The sequence below is a fragment of the Xiphophorus hellerii genome, chromosome 10, assembly GCF_003331165.1.
Source record: "Xiphophorus hellerii strain 12219 chromosome 10, Xiphophorus_hellerii-4.1, whole genome shotgun sequence".
In the NCBI taxonomy this organism is placed as follows: domain Eukaryota; kingdom Metazoa; phylum Chordata; class Actinopteri; order Cyprinodontiformes; family Poeciliidae; genus Xiphophorus; species Xiphophorus hellerii.
The window spans coordinates 5094875-5117748 of NC_045681.1; the positions used below are offsets into that span (position 1 = coordinate 5094875).

General features: G+C 34.8%; 1 protein-coding gene across 3 annotated transcripts in view; it reads left to right on the forward strand.

Annotated features, from left to right (window-relative positions):
- LOC116727280 (protocadherin-15-like) overlaps positions 1-22874 on the forward strand; it is a 228917-nt gene that overhangs the window by 57853 nt on the left and 148190 nt on the right. For all 3 annotated transcript variants that reach the window (XM_032574623.1, XM_032574624.1, XM_032574625.1), the window contains exons 5-7: positions 13046-13206; positions 15255-15410; positions 22481-22600. In XM_032574623.1, the coding sequence (XP_032430514.1) occupies positions 13046-13206; positions 15255-15410; positions 22481-22600 (437 nt within the window). The remainder of the gene's footprint in view (positions 1-13045; positions 13207-15254; positions 15411-22480; positions 22601-22874) is intronic.

Consider the following 22874-nt stretch of genomic DNA (forward strand, 5'->3'; position numbering starts at 1 on the left):
AAAAATATGAATCCTTTTCTTCCAATTTCACAGTTATGCACCACTTTGCATATGTCTACCACGTAATATTCCGATAATGTACATTAAAAGTAGGGCCTATAAGGTGTCAGAGTATAAAGAAATGGAGGGGGGATATATATATATATATATATACAGTATATACAAGTGCTTCATCTCATCTCTTCTTATGTCAGTTCATCTTCCTTAAGGAATACTGGAAACTGGTCAATAACTAAATCTGGCTCCACATCTTTTCTCTTGTGAGAATAATGATTCTGTACATGGTCCTGAATAAGTAAACCCAACACAGCCTCGTTTTAGGTGCAATAGGATCAGTATGTGAATTTATTTCTCTGCAGAGACAAATCTCTTACTTCATGTTGGCTTTGTTCATTCTTACAGTGCTGTTTTCAGTCTGGACATGCTTCAGGTGTTACAGACCTGAAAAGGCAGTTCCTTAGATGGAAATTAGAGAATAAGGTCCAATAGTAATTTCTGCGATAATAAAAACATGTTTAATCATTTATTGATTACATTTACTTTCCATCCTTTACTATATATGTCCTTATGTCTGTCATAGCTATTTTAAGAGAAAGTTTGATCAAACTCTTTTGCTGAAAATGAAAATGTTAAGTTCTAGGGTCTCCTGAGCAAACTGCTGATAAACAGATGGTTCGTTTCATAATCTGCCAAAAACTTTTTTAAAAACGCTGGTATTTTCTTATCAGCTACAGTAGGTCTGCATATCAAACCATCTGGTGTGTCAAGTTATCTCTGGTTATGGAAAAAAAATATTATTCTAAGGCTAATGCATGAGAAAATTGTTTATAAAAAAACATAATCTGCATCTTAAGAGTCCTTGAAATTAGGTAAAAATAACATAAGATGAACAACACATGGACGATCGAAATGCATCACCTCATTTAAGTCTATTTTTACTACGTCAGGAATTCAAGCCCAGTCTGACATGGGCATTTTGCAAAAAATAATTTTTGTCTTCTCGATTTCCATCTCTACTCCACATTTAAATTTAGTTTTTCATGAGAAACTTGGGCAGCGACTCCCGAAGTAATCCCTGTCTATTCCACATTTTGTACATGTATTACAGGGCTGTCTGCTGTATTCCAACACTGTATTTACATTGCAGATTTCACTAATTACACTTAGATGCAAACAAAATACAACAGATTTGAGCAATTTAAATGTATTTCTTGCTTTATTTTTGCACCAGGTTTTTCTTTCTGTAGTTTAATAATCACCAGGACACACAAAATGGGGAAAAATTTCAGCTCAAATGAATAATATAAATGTCTCAAAACTGCATTTTGTATTCTGTTTGATGTTGAAATTTGTTTGGTCTGAACACATAATGGTGTCATAAAATCAAGAACAGATACATTTTACAAAACTCTACATACATTAATTTATTAATTGGTTAAGTAACCAATTAATAATTTGGTTAATGTTTTAATAGAATTTGCAGAGAAACCAGACCCTTCTGTAGTAATCACAAAGCTTCTAGCATCATTTTGGCAGGATATACTTCCTAACAGAATTGGAGGGCCATGTTTAAATTACGGTAGTTGTACTCATAGCACTGACTCAGTATAGAAATAAAATCTGCATTTTTTTTATTGCATTGAAGTAAAAGGCAATTTCAGCTTAATGTTAGCAATGTTCATTTATTATAAAATCAGTTCTGACCTGTGTAAGGGATTGTTGTCTTTCAGTCAAGCCTAAATTATCGATTTTTGGAACAGGAGCTTGTTTTTTGCACTGTAAGCTTTTTTTATATACTGCAGAATGATATTGTGTAATTTTTCATCTGGACCTTTGAAAATGCTATCAGTTTCAGTGCTGTAGTTCATCAGCATAGTGCATAAGGTATGGGGGTTGTGACAGATTTATGTTTAAAGTTTGTAGCCAGCAAACTTTTTTGTAAGCAAATTTAAATGGAGAGCAGTTTTCTCCCAAAAGGAGAGCATCTTCACCAAATAAAGTTCTTAGAGACAAACATTGAGTAGTGTCAGAAATGTAAGCTGAAACATGTGAAGAAGCAGCTTTCCAGAACTCAAGATGTAGAATGGTGAATGATGATATGGACGAGCTCTTTGGTCAGTCTGCTGCCTTCAGAATGTTCTATCTCGGCAATTACTGCAGATTAAACCCTCATTTATGGAGCTAATTAAAATGAGCTATGTATCATAACACTGTTATATTCAGACTGTCTGTCAGTTTAACAACCAACTTACAGCACACTCTGTTCTGAGTTACTGGTGCAGTGAAATATATATTTTTTCCAACAAAGTATTTCTAAAGAATCTCATGATGTATTTATAAAAATGTGTTCTTATTTATTTTATTTGATAGATGTTGAAGTAAATTTTTCCCTCTTGGAAAAAAATTTTTGCAACAGCCTAATTTAAAGCAACATGTTTTTTAAACACTGCCCTTTAGCTCTCAATTGATACCTGGAACCCTAAGAAAGTTGGTCTGCTGCACCAACATAGGAGGCTTTCTACTTATTATCCTGAAGGACATTTCACACCCTTCTCCACATGTTTGCTTTCTCTCCCATATTTATTGTGATAAAACCAGAAAAAAAGTTGAAGGTGCATGAATACTTTTACAAGTTTTTTTTTTTTTTTTATCCTACCCTTTAAATTCCTAGATTTGAAGAGAAATGTTAATGGAAGTAGGATGCAAAATGGATAATCACATTAACAGCCATGAAGCCCAGTATCGATATGGACACAGACACTGAGCAGCCTCTAGGTCAGTTGTGTCCCTGAACACTAATTTCCTCCTAATTGATTAATCCTGGAAAAGCTTGGAAGAGAATACAGAAATTATACCGTTTTCAATTACGACCGACAGTTTAACAAAATGCAAAATGTAGAGGGGCTTAACCACTGCCAGATACTTGACCACAAGTATCCATCAGATCTTTCCCCATTATCGTACTTGTTTGAAAAAATGATAATTAGACAGAGCTAATGAAATATTGAGGGGAATTTAATTAGTGATTTGAGTTGCCCTCTATATGTATCTATTGAGAGTTGCATAAGGAATAGTGGCTGATGAGGACAATTAACTATGCTAATTTTCTAATTAGAATGCCTCTGTAATTGGTGACGTGAAACAAAATGAAATGTATGAGAGGCCCACACATTTAGTATTTACTATCTTTTTATTAATTTATTAATTATTGCACTGCATGAACTGATGTTCTTACATTTTAATCACACTCTGGTCAGTTTTAAGACACTTTTATTTTACATTCCAGCATATGCTATTTTGGAGAAAGTACTATTTATTGGTTGTGCAACTGTGGGTTTTGGTCAAAACACTGCTTGTAATACCATAACTCGACAGTGATCTTTTTACAGTAAAGATTTTGTGGATTGCAATTAAAAAAGACCTCTCTGGATAGAATATATTATGATGAAATGGTAAATAATCCTATCGTAAAAATAAAGCACCCAGAGAAAACCCAGCAATGCCTAGGGACAACTTAAAAGCTCTGTGTAAAATGGCCCCCTGTCTGGTAAGTTCTTAATTGTGGTTAATTAACAGTGGTTCTGATTCAGGATCGCCACCCAAACTCAAGTTTGATTACAGCAAGACATGTAAAAGAAAGAATTAACTTGAATAAAATCTGTGTAACATGAAGTAGGTTAAACAATCTTAAAAATAACATGCCCTCAATTTAAAAACTATACCAGATAAGAAACAGTCATTTACATTTATCTGTCAGGCGGCAGCCCCAAAGCCATAGAAATGCATTTGTACGTCTCTCCAACCACAATCAGAGCCATTATCCACAAAAGGAAAAGTCATGGAACAGTGGTAAATCTTGCCAGCAATGGCCAGCCTACCAAATCATCTTCATCTAAGAGTTCTCTGACAAAATAAGGACAGAAAATGACCCAGAACAATATCTAAATCACAGCAAGTCTGACCAGTCTTGATAAAGGTCAGTGCTCACGATTCAACAGTAAGACACATAATGGGCAAAAATGGAATCCATTGGAGAATTTCATGGCAAAAATCAAAAAATGACAAACCTCAAAAGTCTATCTCATATTTCCAGCTGATGATCCATCTAGTGAAGATGTACTATGGACTGTGAAGTGTAACTTTCTGTAAGATGAGCATTCCATTACATCTGTAATGTACAATGTTACATATTGTAACATTACATTTATTTCAAAGTCTTTGAAAGTATTCAAATACTTTGAATACTTATTTAAGGGAGGTAGATCACATTTTCTATCTGGGCTAAGCTAGAATGGGGGTAGAGGAACTAATGTAAACAATTATGCTAAGTCTATCCAACAACTACAAATTTTTAAAATTCACTTTCTCTATAAAATATGAGGGATTTAATTTGTTTGTACGTATGGCTGGATTTTTATGAATATCCAAAAATCACACATCTTTATCCCACCGCTTGTTTGTCTCATAATAAATTCTGGATTATATGAGGGCCACTCCAACAATCACATTTTATTACTCTTTTTATTGGTTTGTTTTTCAGCTCATCTTGGCTTAGGCACATGGACAATAAGAGTTTTCAGTATATATTTTCTCTTAAGTATATTTTATTTTTAAGAATAAAAATACACAAGATTTCAAATAAATTCCACTCTACTCCAACTTTCTTTGGGAATTACATCCATGTTTTGATATATCGGGCTTTCATCTGCAAATAAGTCATTCATTAAGTATTGAAAATGTTTTAATATTAGTTTAGAATGCTAAATACTGGATAGGATATCTGGAATGCTAAAGACATATTTTGTGTTGTTTAGTGTTTTACAGCAGAGCAATATTACACTAAGATAATGTCAGTGTGTGGGCATACATGACAATATGAGCATAGACATGCATAGGATAGTATTTCCCTTTGTTGTTCAACAAGACTCATTTGGGTATAAATAGAGACATTTACAATATTTTCATATACTGTGTATTTGTGTGTATTCATCTAGTAATCCTATTAAAAGGGTTGCTAAAGTACAATTCATTGCCAGATTTGTCTATATGAATGAATCCATATGTGACTGGCTATAAAACAATGTCCCGGACTTAATAGAGATTTAAGCTTCAGGGTGGTTATATCAAAAAAGTGTCAGGAATTACAGTCACAATGGTAAACATAAATTGAAAAGCCAGAAGACAGAGGATTAAGAATTAAGAGTTTCTGCATATTTGTCTGTGGGGGGGAAGCTGGAGTACCTGGAGGGAATCTACACTTGCATGGGGAGAACATTCATGAAAAGCAATTTTCCACTAATTATAATAACTTGTTGGGGTACTCTTGACAGGAAGTGTTTGTCAGAAATGCCAACTGGTCTCTACCTTGCTGTGGAGGAATTTCTAGTCGCTATTTTTCTGCAATTATTTTAATTCAGTCACCCGGAGACGTTCTTAAATATGAACAGTCTGTTTAATAAGGTCAAGCCACACCAACTCAATTTCTATACGTTTGTTTCTAAGCCATCTTGAGGTGGTGGTTTCAGATCATTGTCCTGCTTCCTCCTACTAGTGTTCTTAAGCTTAAGATCAATAATGGATGAATATTTTTATTCAGGACTTTTGGTAAAAAGCTGAATTGAAGGTTCTATTGATTACAGGGTTCCACTGATTAGAGCAAGACACTCGGATAGCTCAAATCATTGTCTCCTTTCACTTTTAAAATCTCAGTACCTGACCCAAGCCATCTACATTGGAATATTTCAAACCTCTTCCAGATAATCTGTTGTTACTTCAACAACTGATTATCTCAAGCTATTTCTACGACTTACTCATAGTAAAATTTAAGCAAATCGGATTGTGGTCAACTCCAATAAATAATTTCAACCAGCAGGAGAATCCTCAAAGCTATTTTGCTTAGTCTCTCTCTCCCATTTTGTCACACTTCATTAGATACACGTGGCCAAGAATAAAAACTGATATACGAGCATAAATAATATTATGATCACCCACAGGAGAAGTAACACCAACTGTCTGTCTCCTCATTGGTGCTTGAGTGTCGTATACATTGGGCAGTAAATTTAAATTGTACTTATTGTGGGATGTTCCCAGTCTACAGGAGTTGATTTCCATAAAAGTGTTCCAAGGAGGAAACAATGGTGGACTAGAGACAAAGTCATTTATACATGTGAAAAGCAAAGACTGGTTTATGTGAATTGATCCAACAGAGATGAGTTATAAATTACTTTGATGTGTACCCATCTCCAGGGTTAAACAAAAATGACATTGACTGGTGCTTTTGGCTCAGTTCAGCAGGATAAAGTGCCCTGTGTCAAAGCTAAAGGGTTCAGCAATAGATTGAAAAGCACAACAGTGAGCTTTCGATGTTAACTTGGCCTCCAAATTCCCAATATTTCAATCCAGTCGAGCATCTGTGGGATGTGCTGGATATTGAGGTTCCAATACTTACAGATCCTGACAGTAAGATCTTGGTGTCAGATAACACAGTACAGCTTCAGGGGTTTAGTAGAGTCCATGTCTTGAGGGGTCAGGGCTCCACCATATTATATTATTAGGCAGGTTGTGAATGTGAATGCTAAATAGTTTGTTTAAAGGTATGAAATGGAAAATGGTTAATGCAATGGGGCAAAGAGGTGAATTGACCCTGATCCATTTCAGCTCAAAAAATGTGACGGAGCCACAAGGCCCACTGTTAGTTCATATGTACAATCTAAATCAAAATAGAGGACAAAGTTTCAAGATTTTTTGTATTTCAATTAAAGCTGTTATTTGTAATCATCCTATGGCATATCTTTAATAAGAGAATCTGCTCTCACCTGCTTTGTTTTTTATTTTTCTTGACTTCCTCCACCCCTCCTACATTACTTTTCAGGCAGTGGCTTATATCTGCATGACAAACCTGCCCTGTGTCAATGTTCAGTTTAGCTAATGTTCTGTAAAATAACTATTAATCCACAAAAGCAAAGTTCATTCTCTCTTTCTTTCGCATTATGTTGTCATCTAATCGCTCTTTGTGCTCATTCTAGCACATTGCTTGTATTCTTCTCTCTATATTGTTACTCCCACATTCTCTATTCAGCCTCTGTGCTTTAACTTATATGCCAATTTATACAAAACTGCTCAGAATTCAGTCTCGTTCTTTGCAGTAAGATTTCTGCTTAGAAAGCCTATTTATATTTTATCCTGTACACTGTTCAATTAGACACAGCAACACACATTGTTGGTTTCTTATTTTCCTGTTCAATGTGTGTATCTGGGTGATTTTTCTTCCGTTTAAAATCCCCAAAGGGACCTAGACTTAGGGGAGCAGCTAGACGGTAAAAATCAAATTCCTTTAATGAGTTGATTTTATATCCCATCTCCTATGTACGGAAACCAATTTAATAAAATTTCCCTATTTATTTCAAATCAACAAATCACAGCAGAGTATTTGAAGTGGTTTCCATGGCAGCACAGAAGGCCATGACCCAATTTTATATCTGCCAGATCAGATATGAAATTGTTCAGTGCATGTGTGTATGTGTTGTGCGCAGATGGTTTTATGCACATGGACCAAAAATATTATGTTTTTTTTTTTTTTTCCCCTTGTCGACTCATACACAGAAGCAAACAATCCTGCTTGGCATTCAACTTTTTCTTGCCAATGTAAATCTCTGTTCTTGTCTTTGATATTGTCTTTCATCTCCAACCTAAAATAGCCTACAAACACTGGTCTTTATTGTTCTTCATTGGTGACACTACAGAGGACAAGTTACAAATTGTTTTTTAGGGTTCATTTACCAATATTTCTGTCTGTGTCTAATAATATCCTGATTTATTTATTTTTTATCTTTTTTGCTTGCATCAGTAAAAATTAAAATACCAAGTTCTTTTTTTATCCTTCCCTCTGTTTGTTGTGCACAACAACCAGAAAAAAAATCATGGACACACTGAGAGAAAATTAAGTTTGTAGTCTAAAAACTTCCACTCTGTGATAATGTGCTGAAGGATAAGATGCAGTGGAATGACTGATTAATAATGCATGGTGTAAGGCCTGGTAATTGGTCTCCTGTGTGTTAAGTGATACAGAGTCAAACACATAAAGTTTTTACATATTTGTTTTTTCAAATTAACATACTTTTTTATGTACCTCTTTGTTATACAATACTTTAAGTATTCTACAATGCCTTTTATGTATAATGGCTCTTTTTTAAACCAACATTAGCATGCAACCTTCAAGATATAAGCATAAAGTTTACATTACTTGATTTGCTTGTCAAGGCCACATTGCCCAAGGATTGTGGTAATTTAGTTTTCAATGTCATCTGTCTTGGAATTCCAGGCAAGACAGGACACCGACTGTTCTATGGAGACAAAAAGTTGGTTGCTAAAATGTGTAAAAGCAAAAAACATACTGCTGTAAAATATACCACTGGAAATTTTTAAAGTTGCATTTCTAAACTTATGGGTTCTTAGCGAGTATCAAAGGAACCATAATCTGGACATACAAAGAACAACATTTCATCATAAAACAGCAACAGCCCGGTGCCCCAACAACATTTCAACAAGGGAACAGTCAGATGGAGTCTACAAGAACTTGCAGAAAATAGCAGGTGCAGTTTTTTCAATGAAAACAATCAGTAATGACATTTTCATTGTTTCCTCTGTGTACACTTATCGCGCAAGAGTCCACAGCTAAGGAAATAGTTTAAATTTTGATGCAGATTTGGAGTACTCCTAAAACACAACACCTTACAAAGTAATTTGGGTCTAGTTTTCAGTGCAAATATCTTGGTATATTTTGAATGAAACAAACCTAACTTGCAAGTAAATTTTCAGCAAGCTTTGGGAATCTGTTTTAAGTAAATCATTCCTTAATATTGATTAAAAAGTACTCGATCCATTGGAAGATTATTTCACTTATAACAAAACATTTTTCCCAAGCTATTTATGAAATAATCCACTAGTGGAACTAGTACTTTTTCATCAATATTAAGGAATTATTGACTCAAAACAAAGTCTTTTGCTGAAAAGGTGCTTATAAGTTAGTTTTGTCTTGTTTTAAGTGTACTAAGATATTTTCACAAGGAACTAGACCAAAATGTTTTTTCAGTGAGACTTCAGTGTATTTCAGGCCAAACCTGACATTTTTGAGTGACACTGCATATACTATAATTGGAGGTAAAATGATCCTGCCAAACTCCACAAATTCATCCTGTCAAAACTTAAGTTAGAAGGTTTAAATAGCATGAATGAAGGATGCACTGAGAAAAGAAAGAAACAAGTGTAGATTCTCAAGCAAGATAATAGTGCCGGATACTATTATCTTAAGAAACTCCTAATTGATGTCGGCGAAAGAAAGTAAAGCTAGTAGAATGGCCCAGTCTATTGCCTGACTCATATGCAGCTAAAAATATATGTAAAAGCTAAAAATCAGACTGCATAAAAGGACTCTGAGAACACTCGAGAACACACAGCATGAAAGAATTGGTCAAAATCACACCTCAACAATGATGTGAAATGTTTCTTTAGTCAAGAGATGTCTTTGAACCAGCATTGCACAAATTACTTAATTACTTAAATTTGTGTCATTCTCATTTGTTTAGCTGTGACTTCATTTTTTATCTACTTTAAGAAAAATACATATAAATCAAGTATGTTGTTACCAGCTTCTGCTGTAAATGTTTTCAATGCCCACGTCACAATGTACACTGAGGTAAAAAGTTCAAGTGGATACTTATTTTACCTAGAAGAGTAATTGTGTATAGCTTCCAAATAAATTCACATAATGATCACATCCATCATAGTCAAGCACTTGTGTTTTATCTCATTCAGCTCTCCTGTTCCATTGGATTAAACATTTTCTGGTGATTATGTTAATTATGGTGTATTTTTAGGAATGCATACAAGTCTAAGTTAGCTTAGACGAAGAAATGTGTAAGAAACGCCGTGTGTTTATTTCATCATTGAAGGTTCAGTTATGCTTTTCCTTATCATGCCACATTTGCTGGAGTATCTAAAATATACCTTAATGGGTCGAAAAGAGAAAAAAACTGGATATGTTTTGTGAAGCATCAAGTCTTGTTACATCTTATGTGAGTATGTGTGTATTGGGATGAAAGAACAAGTCTGCTACTACATCAGGAAGTTTCTTTTTGCAGTAACATCACCAGATACGTAATGTTCAGATGATGATTTGATGATGACATTTCCATCCGCCCATCCATCTGCTTATTCAAAAGGGGTTGTGAGGATAACAAGTCCCAGAGGGAACACCCAGGCAACACCCTCTAGCTCATTCTGAGGGACCCTGAAGCATTTGCAAGCCATGAAAAATCACCAAAAGTAGGCACCTAGAAAACATCCCGATCAGAAACCCAAACAGCTTAAACCAAATGCTTTTGACACAGAGAAGCAGCAGCTCCACTTTGAGCTCCCCATAGATGAAAGGCTTCTGCTGAATCTGACCACCCTATGGAGGAAGCTAATTTTGGCTGCTTGTATCCCAGATACAAGTGGCTTTTATCTGGGATACAGACGGCCAAATGCTCTACAATATGTATAAGTGCCTCCAAAGTGTTGAAATAATTATTAGCAGAATTAATCATAAAGTATGACCTACTTTATGATTAATTCTGCTAATAATTATTTCAGAATCACACATTGCTTGTGTGATTCTGCACACAAGCAATGCAGAATCACATTGCTTGTGGTCCAAAACATGCAATCATGTTTTGGACCACTTCAAGCCTTTGGCATGCGGAGTATCTGCAGAGTAGCATGGCATCAAACGTAATCCTGTTATCAAATCATTGCTGAGGTTTTTGAGTTGCACTTGAATAAATTTAGCTGCATTGTTGCATGTCTGCAGTAAGTTTGATGCCTCAAGTTGAGTTGTAATTTTTGACATCTCTAGAAAGGGTCTTGAATCTCGTATTTTAGTGTCAGATGCTTAAAAACTGTGATGCTGAGATATTTAGCAACATGTTTTCCTATGCCATAGATTCAAAGAGGGGTACCATAATGCTTTTTAATGCAATTTAAGTTGTAATGGAGAATTTAAAGCTGAATGTTTAGTATAAATCAATAATATAATTAAAGAAAATTACAAATTATAAATAAGGTGTCTATGTAATTTACCATTTACTAATTTGGAAAAATCAATTTAAAGATGTCAATTCATAAAAATTGTGTTATGGTAAAATAGATGGGTTAATCAAGCCTGACTTTCAATGTCTTTAATGCCAAATTTAGAAAAAAGTAAAAATAAATATATATATTCCACAGTTGAGAAAGTTGTGTTTTTCAATGTATGATTAAGATCATAACTGGCTGACCTAAAACAACTATGAAAAATTATTCATAGATGCCAACTATTTTCAGGGTGTTCTGTTATTATGGTGTGTCCTGATTTTCAGTCTTATAAAAATTTAGGCCATCATAATTTAACAAACCCAAACACTAACTAATGAAACTAACTCTGTTTTATCCCTTGTGGCATCACATGATTTGCTCAGAGTGAATTAAAGCAGGCCTTATATTGTATACTGTTGTTGTAGTGGTTACTGATATTTAAAATTCTTTCTTTTGGCTGTGATATGTTTATCCAAAATAAGATAAACTATCTCTGAGATACTCAAGAATAACAAGCAATGTGTGATTCTGTTGATGCAAGAAGAGGAATAGGCTGGCAAATGGGATAATGGATCCATCCCTCGACCTGACTAAGGATGGAGAAGGTTAAATAGAAAACCTATAGAATTACAAATGGTTGTAAACTAACCAGTCGGCCTTGTTAAAGTAGATTCATCAATCTTACAGTCAGTCAAATGAACTCTAGCAGTACATTTAGTCACATCCCTGGCCTGGCCTGGAGTTCTACTAATGCCAAATTCCAATAAGGATGTTCAGTTATTATTGACAGCATCATTTTCAGCTCCATTGAGGTATGCTCAGATGTCCTGTTTTTGCTTGTATTAAACTAACTCTGTTTTATCCCTTGTTTTCTATTTCTTATCTAATTGTTTTTCCTATTTCTCTGGATGAAAGATGAAAATGAATATAGAATTCATAAGACTTGTCTCCCAGCTTCTATTTTTCTCAAAGCATCTTGCAAGATTTAATTATACTCCATAACTGACTGTGTGCAGTCAAAAGTTCTTTCATCTGTGCCATCTGCTTTATTAAAAAAAGATTTAGCTTCCAATTATTTTAAGTGGGTTTTTTTTCTAAATTGGTCTATCTTCTAGTCTAGTCTAGACCTTTTTCTAATATACGTATGTTTTCTTCTGCTGTTCTAAAATGGTTTCCAAAGTGTTTTAGAGAAAACAAAACAGAAAATCATCATTTATATAAATGAAATAAACATCACAGAAAATGTGAATATCTAAAAAGTTTGAAAGTGACATTTTCTGTTACTCACCTCAAAGGTGAAACTCAGATATTATATAGATTCAATACACTAACTCAGAAAGGTGACCAAGAGGGAGAAAATAAACTTCCACATTCAAGCCAGGCATAAATTAGTGAAATTGCAAGACTTTGCTTCTTCTGACGTATGAGAAGACTGGCAAAGTACTATATAAGTTCAGTCCATTTATTTTACTTTATTCTGAAAAAAAGCGAGGATCATAGCTTTTCTCACAGTTCCAATTCAGTTGCACAGGAAAGATTGAATCTAAAGCATTTTCCATGTTTTGTCACTGATTCTCAATTACATTTAGGTCTTCACTATGACTGGGCCATTTTAACTCATGAATATGCTTTGATACAAACCAGTCAATTGTAGTTCTGGCTATATGTTTAGTTTCATGCTGGAAAGTGAACCTCTAACCTTCTCTCAAACAGATTTTCTACCAACATTGTGTATAGCTCTATCCAACTTCCCATGAGCTAAGAAGAAATAATACATGTGAGATAAATCAAGAAGAAAACGAGCTGAAGATGTTTAAGTTTTGTTTTCTCAAATCTATGATCTTTTTTGCCATTTAAAAAATCATCTAGATTTCTTCAAATTCTAAGCTTGTTTGAGGACTAAAAACATTTATATATATTTTTTGTATTTCAGGAACATTGTTGGTGGAGAACATGCAGATCAATGGTGTGGCAGAGGGTCCACATCGTACAATCTCTTTGTCTCTAAGAGACAACCACGACTACTGGGTGATTCTTGATCCTGCCAGGCAGTCTCTTTACCTGAACAGCACTGGACGAGTTCTTGATAGAGATGTAAGAAAGTTCAAGATTTCTATGTTTAATGTGCCTATGTGGCTGCTGTTTTCTTATTTTATTCAGTTTAACCAATTTTTTTCACAGGTTTTTGTTGACAGAATGTTTTCAAACCCGTGTTTTCTGGGGTTCAAATATTGGAGATTTTGCATGCTCTGAACCCTCAATTTTCTTCTGCAGATTGGATGCACCTTGTAAAAAATGGCTTCTGCTCTTTTTTAAAAAATCTTTTTTTGAGGGGGTAGAGCATATTTATAATCAGGCAAAACTTTTTGAGTGCAAGAGCAGAGTTTGAAGCAAGAGCAGTAACACATCCAATACAAGAGGGGAATTCTAATCTTAGGCTGTCGAAGAAAATAACACCATAGCTTCTGCGGCTTTGTTTTGGAGCTGCTTTACTTCATCTGACACAGGGAACCGATAATCTGTGCATTGCTTAGTGAAGTTTCAAGACCACCAATGCACCCATGAGTGAATATACAGGCAAAACTCTAAATCTCAGATCGCTTTCAAAAAACATGACCCAAAACATATAGCAAAAAGCATTCGGAAATAATTTAAAAAAGCATGATAAAATTTTGAAAATTACTTTTTTTAATTGCTCCTTCAAGAGCCAAGATTCTAATCCCACTGTATAACAAAGAAAAGATAAAAAAATCGCAGAGTGGAATTGCTGCCTAAGCAGTTTTTTTTTTCAGAAATATGGGATCATAGTATCCATTGTCAAAAGCAGATGTGTCGTTGTGAAGGACAGAGATTACTTGGAGGCGGTAATATCTGCACAACATGCTGCCACCAGATATGAACTATCTGGTAGCAACATGTTTAAAGGCAAAATCTTGGTAAACATGTTTAGTTATATTCTACATTCCACGGAATATATGCATAGTAGCAAAGTCAGAATTTTTACTAACATTGAAGAAACATTAAGGGAAGAAATTAGTGCTTGGTCAGTTATGTTTTTGGTCATGTTATTTCAAAGAGATATTTCACATATGTGTCTAATTCTGTAACAACCACAGCAGCAAGAAGTTAACTAGTGCTTCACTTATATAAGTAGACATTTCCTAGTTATTAATAAGTAGTTTTAGTCATTTCAGGCATAATAAAAATATCTAACTATGTGATTGTTCTCATGCCCATACAATTTCCACTTTGTCACCTACTTGATTAAGCATCAAAATGAAGTTAAGCAATTTATTGTCAGTTTGTAACTGGAAAGATTTCCACCCACTGTAGCTGCAAAGCTAACATAACTTTAAAAATATGTGGCTTTGCACACTGTTTTGTAGTTTTGACTCATCTCACAAGGGAATCAGTCCAGAACCTTTTTAGTTTGTTAGCCTCATCTCCTTAAACCTCCAATTTGCTAACATGTTCTCTTTGAGTTCTGAAAGGTTTAAAATCCTGTGAAACAAGTGATAGTTTTACTTTATTTTTGGCCTGCTTCTGTTAGAGAAATGACATAAATATTCTGCTTTTCATATAATTTGAGACTAGTTCAGAAAAAAACCTTTTCAAATGAAACCTTGCTATTGAAAAAGAACTTTAACTCTTCTTTTTTACTTTTTTGTAAAATTTACAAACAATAGATTGTTGTTGGTTGACTGAAGGAGAAGTGAACATACAGTAGCTCAAATGTCTCTGAATGGAAGGTTTAGAGAAAAAACTTAAAGGGTCTGAAAACTTTTTGTCTACAGTTGATCTTTGTGGCAGTGACACAAATTGAAATCATTCCAACTATTCAGCCTCCAGCAATTTCACAGTAAATTGGCACCAGTACATTTACTGTTATCCTATAAAGAGAAATTTTGAAATGCATTTTTATGGCTGTCTTACTAACAACCATTTTCCATTCTGATAAACTCAAACCTTTAGCTCCATCTTCTCTGAGAAGACATCCAATCTTCTGCCGCTTCTCCCTTATATTTATCAGCTGTATGAAAGTGTGACTGTGACTTGGCACAAATGAGAAACTTCTTGGCAAATAATTTTGATTCTCCACTTTGCAATAGTGTGTTATCTATATTTCTCCTTCTCCCTTTCAGCCACCGTCGTTTATTCACTCCATCGTGGTTCAGGTTCAGTGCACCAACGAGCTGATTGGAACAGTGATTTTACACGAGGTCCGCATTGTTGTCCGAGACCGCAATGACAACGCTCCACATTTCCAGCAGCCTCGATACTATGTCGCCATCAGTGAGGTAAAACTCGTTTGCAGGTTTTGCACACACAGATGACTTTTATATTTCTCAGATGTAGATTGTTTAAATTTAGCTTGGAGAAAACGCAGAAGGCTCTTCAAAACAAGGGACCTCAAAGTACATTTTCCTTCACCTTTTCAACATTCATCTGTCAAGTCAGCAGTTTTCCAAATAAATTTGTAGGTCAAAAAATAAAGATTTTTGTCCCATGAAATTTTTTCAGAGATACTCAATTTTAGGTTTTTGTTTTCAATAAGAAAATACTCATTAAAATTACAATAAATGAAGGGTGGAAATACTTCACTCTATGTAATGAATCTATATAACACAAGGACACTTTCTGAAAAGTGGGCTTGCAGATGTGTTGTCCTCTTTTCATGTTTTTTCCAATTCAAATTCATTTCACACAATAAAGAATAAACAACAGCACAATAAACAATGTTACATGTTACAAACAAAGTAACCATTGTTTTGTATGTAGGTTTTCTAGCTAAAAGTAATTGTTCATAATAGATGTCACATATAGACATTAAAGAGACCTGTATAAATGAGTAATTTCCTACTTTTACAAGGACAAAATAGTATAATTCCCTTACTTATTACCATTATACACTACTCGTTGACTTATAATATAAAATCCACCTATAATACAAAATTAGACAAAATGTGGAATAGAGATTTTGAAGAGTGTATATCTGGCTCTTCCTTTAAGACCAATATTTATAAAACTTTTAAATGAAAGAAATCAGTGGTAGGAAATGCTGGCTTTTGGTTTGGTCTTTGACTTTCTATACCAAACTTTTTTTGTCAATTTCCTCCAAAGTTTTTGAGTCAATATTAAAGAAATTACATGATTTCGCTGCAACACATTTTAAGCACAAAAAAGCACCCAGTTTGCTTTTCTTTCCTCTTTTTTCTTTGTTTGCACTACTTGACGGAGAATAGAAAGGTTTTAGACAGATGGAAAGAAATTGGGTTTTTTTTGTGGCTTTCAGAATAATCTTCAACATGACAGTTTGTCCTCTAGCGTCATGGGAAGAGGAATTCAGCAAGAGGAAGTGTAAAGTTAAACTGGACGTGGATGCATGTAGGTTGCTGCCAGCACGATCCTAGGCGGACTAAGGCAAATATATCGTTATACAGTCTTCCTCCGCCTGTCAAACTCAATCTGTTCCCTCCACTTTTTTTTTCCACATTCTCTGCTCCTTTTGCAGCATTCCTCTCCCTGCTATGCATCCTCCCTCATCACTCCTGCCTTCTCAGTGTTGCCCTTTTACTAACCTCTCCACCTTTTTTGAAAATGATTTTGAGGGCTATTATTTCTTCTCTCCGCCCACACCCCATCATACGCTTCCGAAAATTCCTATTACTGTTTTTAAAATTATTTCCTCCAATTTAGGAGCTGCATGGTCAGAATAATTGTTCCTGTGTTTAGCCCAGGTCATTTCAGACATTTTGATAGCAATAATTTTCCAAAAGTGGCTACTTTGATTTAAATATTAGCAGCAATGTAATAACGGGAACACTTACTTATTTTTGACTCAGTGAGTGGTTGAATTAGTCCGACAGTCATAGCTTTGTTTGTTTCACTTTCACTACTGCCAGAACTAAAACTGCATAATAAAATTAAATCTAAGCTTATTTTTATCCAGCTAGTTTCTTTGCTCGGGTGTAGCAGAATTGAATGTAAATGTAACAATCATTTTGTCATATTTTATCACAAACCTTTCTTTTATTTTTGATAAGGCAATCTAATTTTAGACAAGTTGAAGCTGGTAAGAAATCTGGTAATATAGTAAAACAAACACATACCATATCAATAACATGGATGTAATGTTATAAAACTATAATACGAGTGAAAGGGTTAACTTAGATAACCAATAAAAGTGGGCTGAGATTTTTATTTTTTAGTTAGTCATTTACTGTTTATTTACTCAGACTTATGATTGCCAAATGTCACTAAGTGGTTCTATTCTGCCAATTAAATTTTGTACCAGTTTAGCACAGTACCAGACAGCTGCACCCAGTTTCCAATTTAATTATTCATACTGATTAATAGCTTGAGGTCAGTGGGGCTGTTGTGGATGATCAATCTGGACTCAAGCCTGGCCTGGAAACCCGTTAGGAGGTTAAACCAGCAAGGCGAAGAGAAGGGAAAACGGGTCTCAAAGGAAGGTAAATGGATAAATCTGTTCCTGATGAGTGAAAAACAGACTGAAGCTTGATTCTAGCCAGAAACGACTGATGATCGGAACCCCAGCAGGTGATTATATAATTGGAGTCGGGTGTAACGGCCCCAACAGGTTTGCCACGCCCTCCAGCAGAGGCCTCCTGGTCAGGAGGGAAGTCTCACAAACACTCACACACAACCTCAACAAGCCAGAATCCTGACAATATCATCTAAATCTAAGAAGAAAACTAAACACACCTGGACTCCATTTACCTTTAAATCACAATTAATTGTAATGCATGTTCTTTATTGTTATTCCCCTGGGCTCGGTACTTAACCCCAAGTTATCTACCAATCTGTGAACTTGTATACATGTGTGCGAATGGGTCAAAGTGGCCTCAGCGTAAAGTACTTTGAGTAGTTCCTATGATTAGGAAGGCGCAAAATAAATTCAGTTCATTTCGCAACAATCTCGAGGACACAGTTTAAGTTTAATCTGAAAGGCTTCCTTCTTATCTTATCCTGGTGGTTAATGTCATAAGAAGGCAGTGGAAGCAGGATTTAAAGTTGCTTCATTATTTAAAGGCTGCAAAGTGACGCTACAAGAATCACTGTTAAATCAGGGAGAAGAGATAACTTAACAACCTAGAGCCTTTTTCCCCTGGTTAACATGCTCTGTAAAAGTAAAATATATATGAATATACATAAATGTTCAGTAGAAATGTTCCAAATCATTCTTTTATTTCAATACGATGAACCCCTACTACCTACTAATATTTTTGTTTTTCCTAAAAAGATAGCTAGTTTTCTAAACATTTTTTTTTTTTACTAAGATCACTCAATAACTGTTAATTTAATAAGGATTTCTTACATTAACTAATTAAAAGTAAAGTACTTTTGGTGGGAAAGCTCCCCTCAGTCCTGAGTCATGAGAGGAGCTTTCCCACCATACAGCTCAGTAGTTTAGTCTCTTTGTGAAACAGCCAAGAATATATGATGGTATCATTTTTAAACTGTTTGGCATCTTTAAATTAGCACTACTATGGTTAATACTATTGATTTAACAGTAACTATAGTAGTTACTTTTATTGTAAGATGTCTACCAGTCATCAAAATCGTCCAGCTGGTTGAAAATATTTCAAAAACGTACATCTTGTTTTGAAGATAGAAGTAAAAAACAGAACCAAGTTAGCCTTCTGGTGGTCGTCTAAAGCTCTAAATTGTTTTAATCCTTTAATATAGGAAAAGAATCAATCTGTACATCTGTTTTGAACATCAAAGCAGATGTTCAGCTTAATCTGTTTGGATGTAATTTGAACACTGAATATAGCATTCTTGATTCCAAGAAACACAAAAAGCATTGGGGCATCAAAAGTGACAGACATACTACAAACAGCTTATTGAACAATATATTTAATGAAATCTGCTTCATTTTCTCATACTGAAATCTGTGTAACCCACGACTTCCAGTACCAGGCAGAATAAGAAACATGTGAAAGCTTCTTTAGTTACTATTAAGTGTTGCCACAACTGATGTCTATTTAGATAATCTGGATACCTTGATAGATTTGTCTGTGACAATTGAACCTAGTGAAATATTTTTTTAAATAAATGCCGTCTACATGCCCAAAATCTCTTATATAAGTTGATGACGTACAAATTTTCCTACCAAATCATTTCCAGATAGTCTGTGTTTCTCTCAAGCATTCATTTTGGAAGTAAAGTTTGTTCTGCAATCGATAGAGACATGCATGCTAACTAGAATTAAATAATTCAAGCATTTAGCTGGTGGTTTTACTAGTGATAAAGCTGAATGTCAGTAGTGATAAAGCTGAATGTCAGTCATTGATTCGACTGAAAGAAAGAAGATGAATGTAATTTCATTTGAAATAAATCTCTTTTAAATTTATGACCTGAGATCAGCTTTGTTGTAATTAGGTTCTACAAATCTGAATCGGATAGAAATATATTGTCACAAATGTTTGCACATACAGAAATCTGTTTTGGCATCTGGTGTCAACACAGAAATACACTAGACCAAATAGGAATTTACAACAGACATTTTGGAGACTGTATCTTTATGTCCAACCAGAGGCCAAAAAATCCCTGTATGCAAAAGCATATGTAGCAGTAAATTTCCTCCCGATCTGAGAATACGAGAAGAAACATTTCCAGGTCTTTATGCAGATATAGGCCATGGGAATGAAAGGATAACTAAGGTAATCTTCCCCACTCCTCCCACCAAAAAAGTAGAAAAGACCCTCGCAACACATATATCAGTTCACCTCATTACCATCTGCACTGCTGGAATATTGTTTTTAATTGCAGAACATATTTAAGGGTGCATATCTGTACAGCCAAGTGTTCTCTGAGTTTAAATGTCTTTAAATAGTGCTGAACTGGAAACAATAAAAATAAAGTGAATGGATGTCCTAAATGTTGATGAGTTTGGACAAACGTTCCTAGCACAGTAAAAAGTATTGAGGGGTTGGCATTTTTTGCACTACCATTCTCAAAAATACATGTGTTTCTTTGTATAATGATTTCTTTTTGCTGAAAATATGCCCAAAAAGCTGTCTAGCTGTGTTTTGTGGGAACATAAAAAGAATAATGTTAATATGCACGAAACAATCTGGTTCTGTAACAATTTCTGATGCCGAAGCAGCACAGCTCTGCTTCTAATGTTGATTTCTGCTTTAGCTCAGAGATGTGCCTCACTTGCACGTTAAGCAGTCGAGCTGTGAGCATACTTGCAGGCATGAACAATCCATCCTGTTATCCTTTAAAACAAACATTAAGTAGAACGGACAAAGACTTGAGTTGACTCAAAGCTGCTCTGACAGGAAAAGGCAGTGTTGTGTGCCTAACTGACTGGCTAATGGCTAATTTCCAGTAATTGTGTTTAAAATCACTTCATTCAATCCTTTTTTATGAACAATAAAGGACAATGATATTTTTAACCCTTTGCTGTTAGATTTCTAGCTATAGTTTTGGAGCATGATTTACGTACTACCATGGCAGACAGCGATGCAGTCTAGTTACAATAGCATGTGTCAATAAAACATAATGAATTAAAACATACAAAAATATACCACAAAACATTCTTTTTTCTTATTAAAAGCTGACAATTTTTAACCTTATCTCACATATTAACCCAAATTAACACTAATTGCAAAATACAGTTTGAGTCGCCTGGAGTTTGCTGCTCACTTTGCTCAGTTTAGCTGTTTGGTGATTCATGCACCCTATCACGTGTCCCGAGGAGAGCAAAAACATCCTGTTAATTACTCCTGGTCTGTTTCCAAAAATGTAAAAAAATAATTTCCAGTATCCTTGGTGTCATTCTCTTCTTTCCTTTCTATTTAGCCATACTCAATTCGGTGCCGTGTGTGAAGCTGAGTTATCTTCCTCTTACGCATCCCCCATTGTTGGCCGTAGGCATGTGTTCCGCTATTTTCTGTTCCCAGTCATATGTTTATTTATTTTTCTTTAAAACATATGCACTAGCTATTTAGCTACTGTCTAAATCTTTTTATGTCCAACATATACAAGCTATAGTGGGTTTGGTAAGGACATTAAGAAGTTTCAGCATTCCACTCAACATGTTACCATTAAGACATTTAAAAATTCATTTTGGCATACAAAACTTCAAAATTTGACAAACAATACTAATAGATCAAACTATTCGTACTCTTTGAAGATGCTTAAAATCGGCTGTCGGTATAAACTAAATGGACCATTGAATATGTACACTAATAGGTTTGCATTTGGGAAGGCTGCAAAAAGAAGAATTTCACCCTCAGTATTCCCTCCTGTCGTGACTAAATTATTTAACAGAACAAACAAACTGCTTGTGATAGTCAACACTTCAAGGTGAAGAAAAGTATAGATTGAAATTTACAATGAGAGCCTGAATAAACCTGCCTTTTTGTTTACGGTCATCGATACTTGTGTTTCGCGAGTGCTGGTTGTGCAAACATCCTTTTTACTGTGGCTATTCATTAATCATGCTACATGCTTAGGTCATCCTAAATCAATGGATGATAGTTCACAGATGAGCTATGAACAACAAAAACTTGTTTTTAAATATATCAGTCAACGTATTATTATTTTTTTTAAAACGTGACCTGAAGTTGACATTTATTATTAGTAACTCTCAGTTATAAGTCTCTCCTGAGAGTTTTCACTGTGTACCAAAGTGGATTTCTGTGTTCACGGATGCACTCCTGTTTCTCAATTATTTTGGTGTTAATGTGTTTACACATTTAAAAGTCTTAAAAGCTTCACTCACAACAAGGTTGACTGTATTTACAGCAAACCAGCATCATATTTTTCTCTAAATTGTGCTGAATTATTTGTTCATTAATTTTTCAAAATTCTACTCCATGAAAAGGCTCAATTTAATAAGCTGTGACCTCTGTCAGCACTTCATTTATCTTAGCAGTAATTAGTTTTAACAGTGACACAGTAAAACATTTGGATCTCAAATGTTCTCTTTTATCAGAGGGGGGCAGTGAAACCTTTCATTTGTTCACATTAGTGAGAGACTGCTGATGCTATGCATAGAAGGAACATTTTGAACACTTCCTGTGTTTCACTTATTTCAAGTGCAACTGAAAGAGACACAAATGACTCCCAACTGATCCTCCTTTTCAAGTCCGATTTATGCGTAATGAAAATAAAAATGCAAAGCACTTTCTCTTTGTTCTGTAGAAAACAGTGGGGGATTAACATCCCTTGTGGCCAAATGCTGGTGAATCTTATTTTGCTCTTCTTTCATCTGTGCCACATGAAAACAATAGATGTTTGTATGACACTGTCAGAAATGATTTAATCACTGTGATTTGAAAGTTTTGACATCATATGGAAACACTGCTGCTGTTGTTTTTTTTTTTTTCAGCTAACCCCTGTAGGAACAACGATCTTCTCTGGTTTCTCTGGGAATAATGGTGCAACAGACATTGACGACGGACCCAACGGGCAGATAGAGTACACCATCCAGTACAACCCAAAAGATCCGGTGAGTTCTGATCTTTTGCTGTCAACATCTATGCAATCAAATTCTAAACATGTTTTGTTGGCTGGTTTAAGAGTATTTGATTTTCATACAAATATAATCATGTTAGCAAAGACTGGAAAATAGTTTCACCAAAAGGGTCAAAAGTTCATGTATTCTTACAAGCTGTACTTTTTCAGTCCTTATGTTTGTAATCTGCGTTCATTGAAATGGAAATTTTGCTGAATGAAAATTCAAAAAGAATATTTTATTCACAAAAGCCTCAGTGGCATTATGT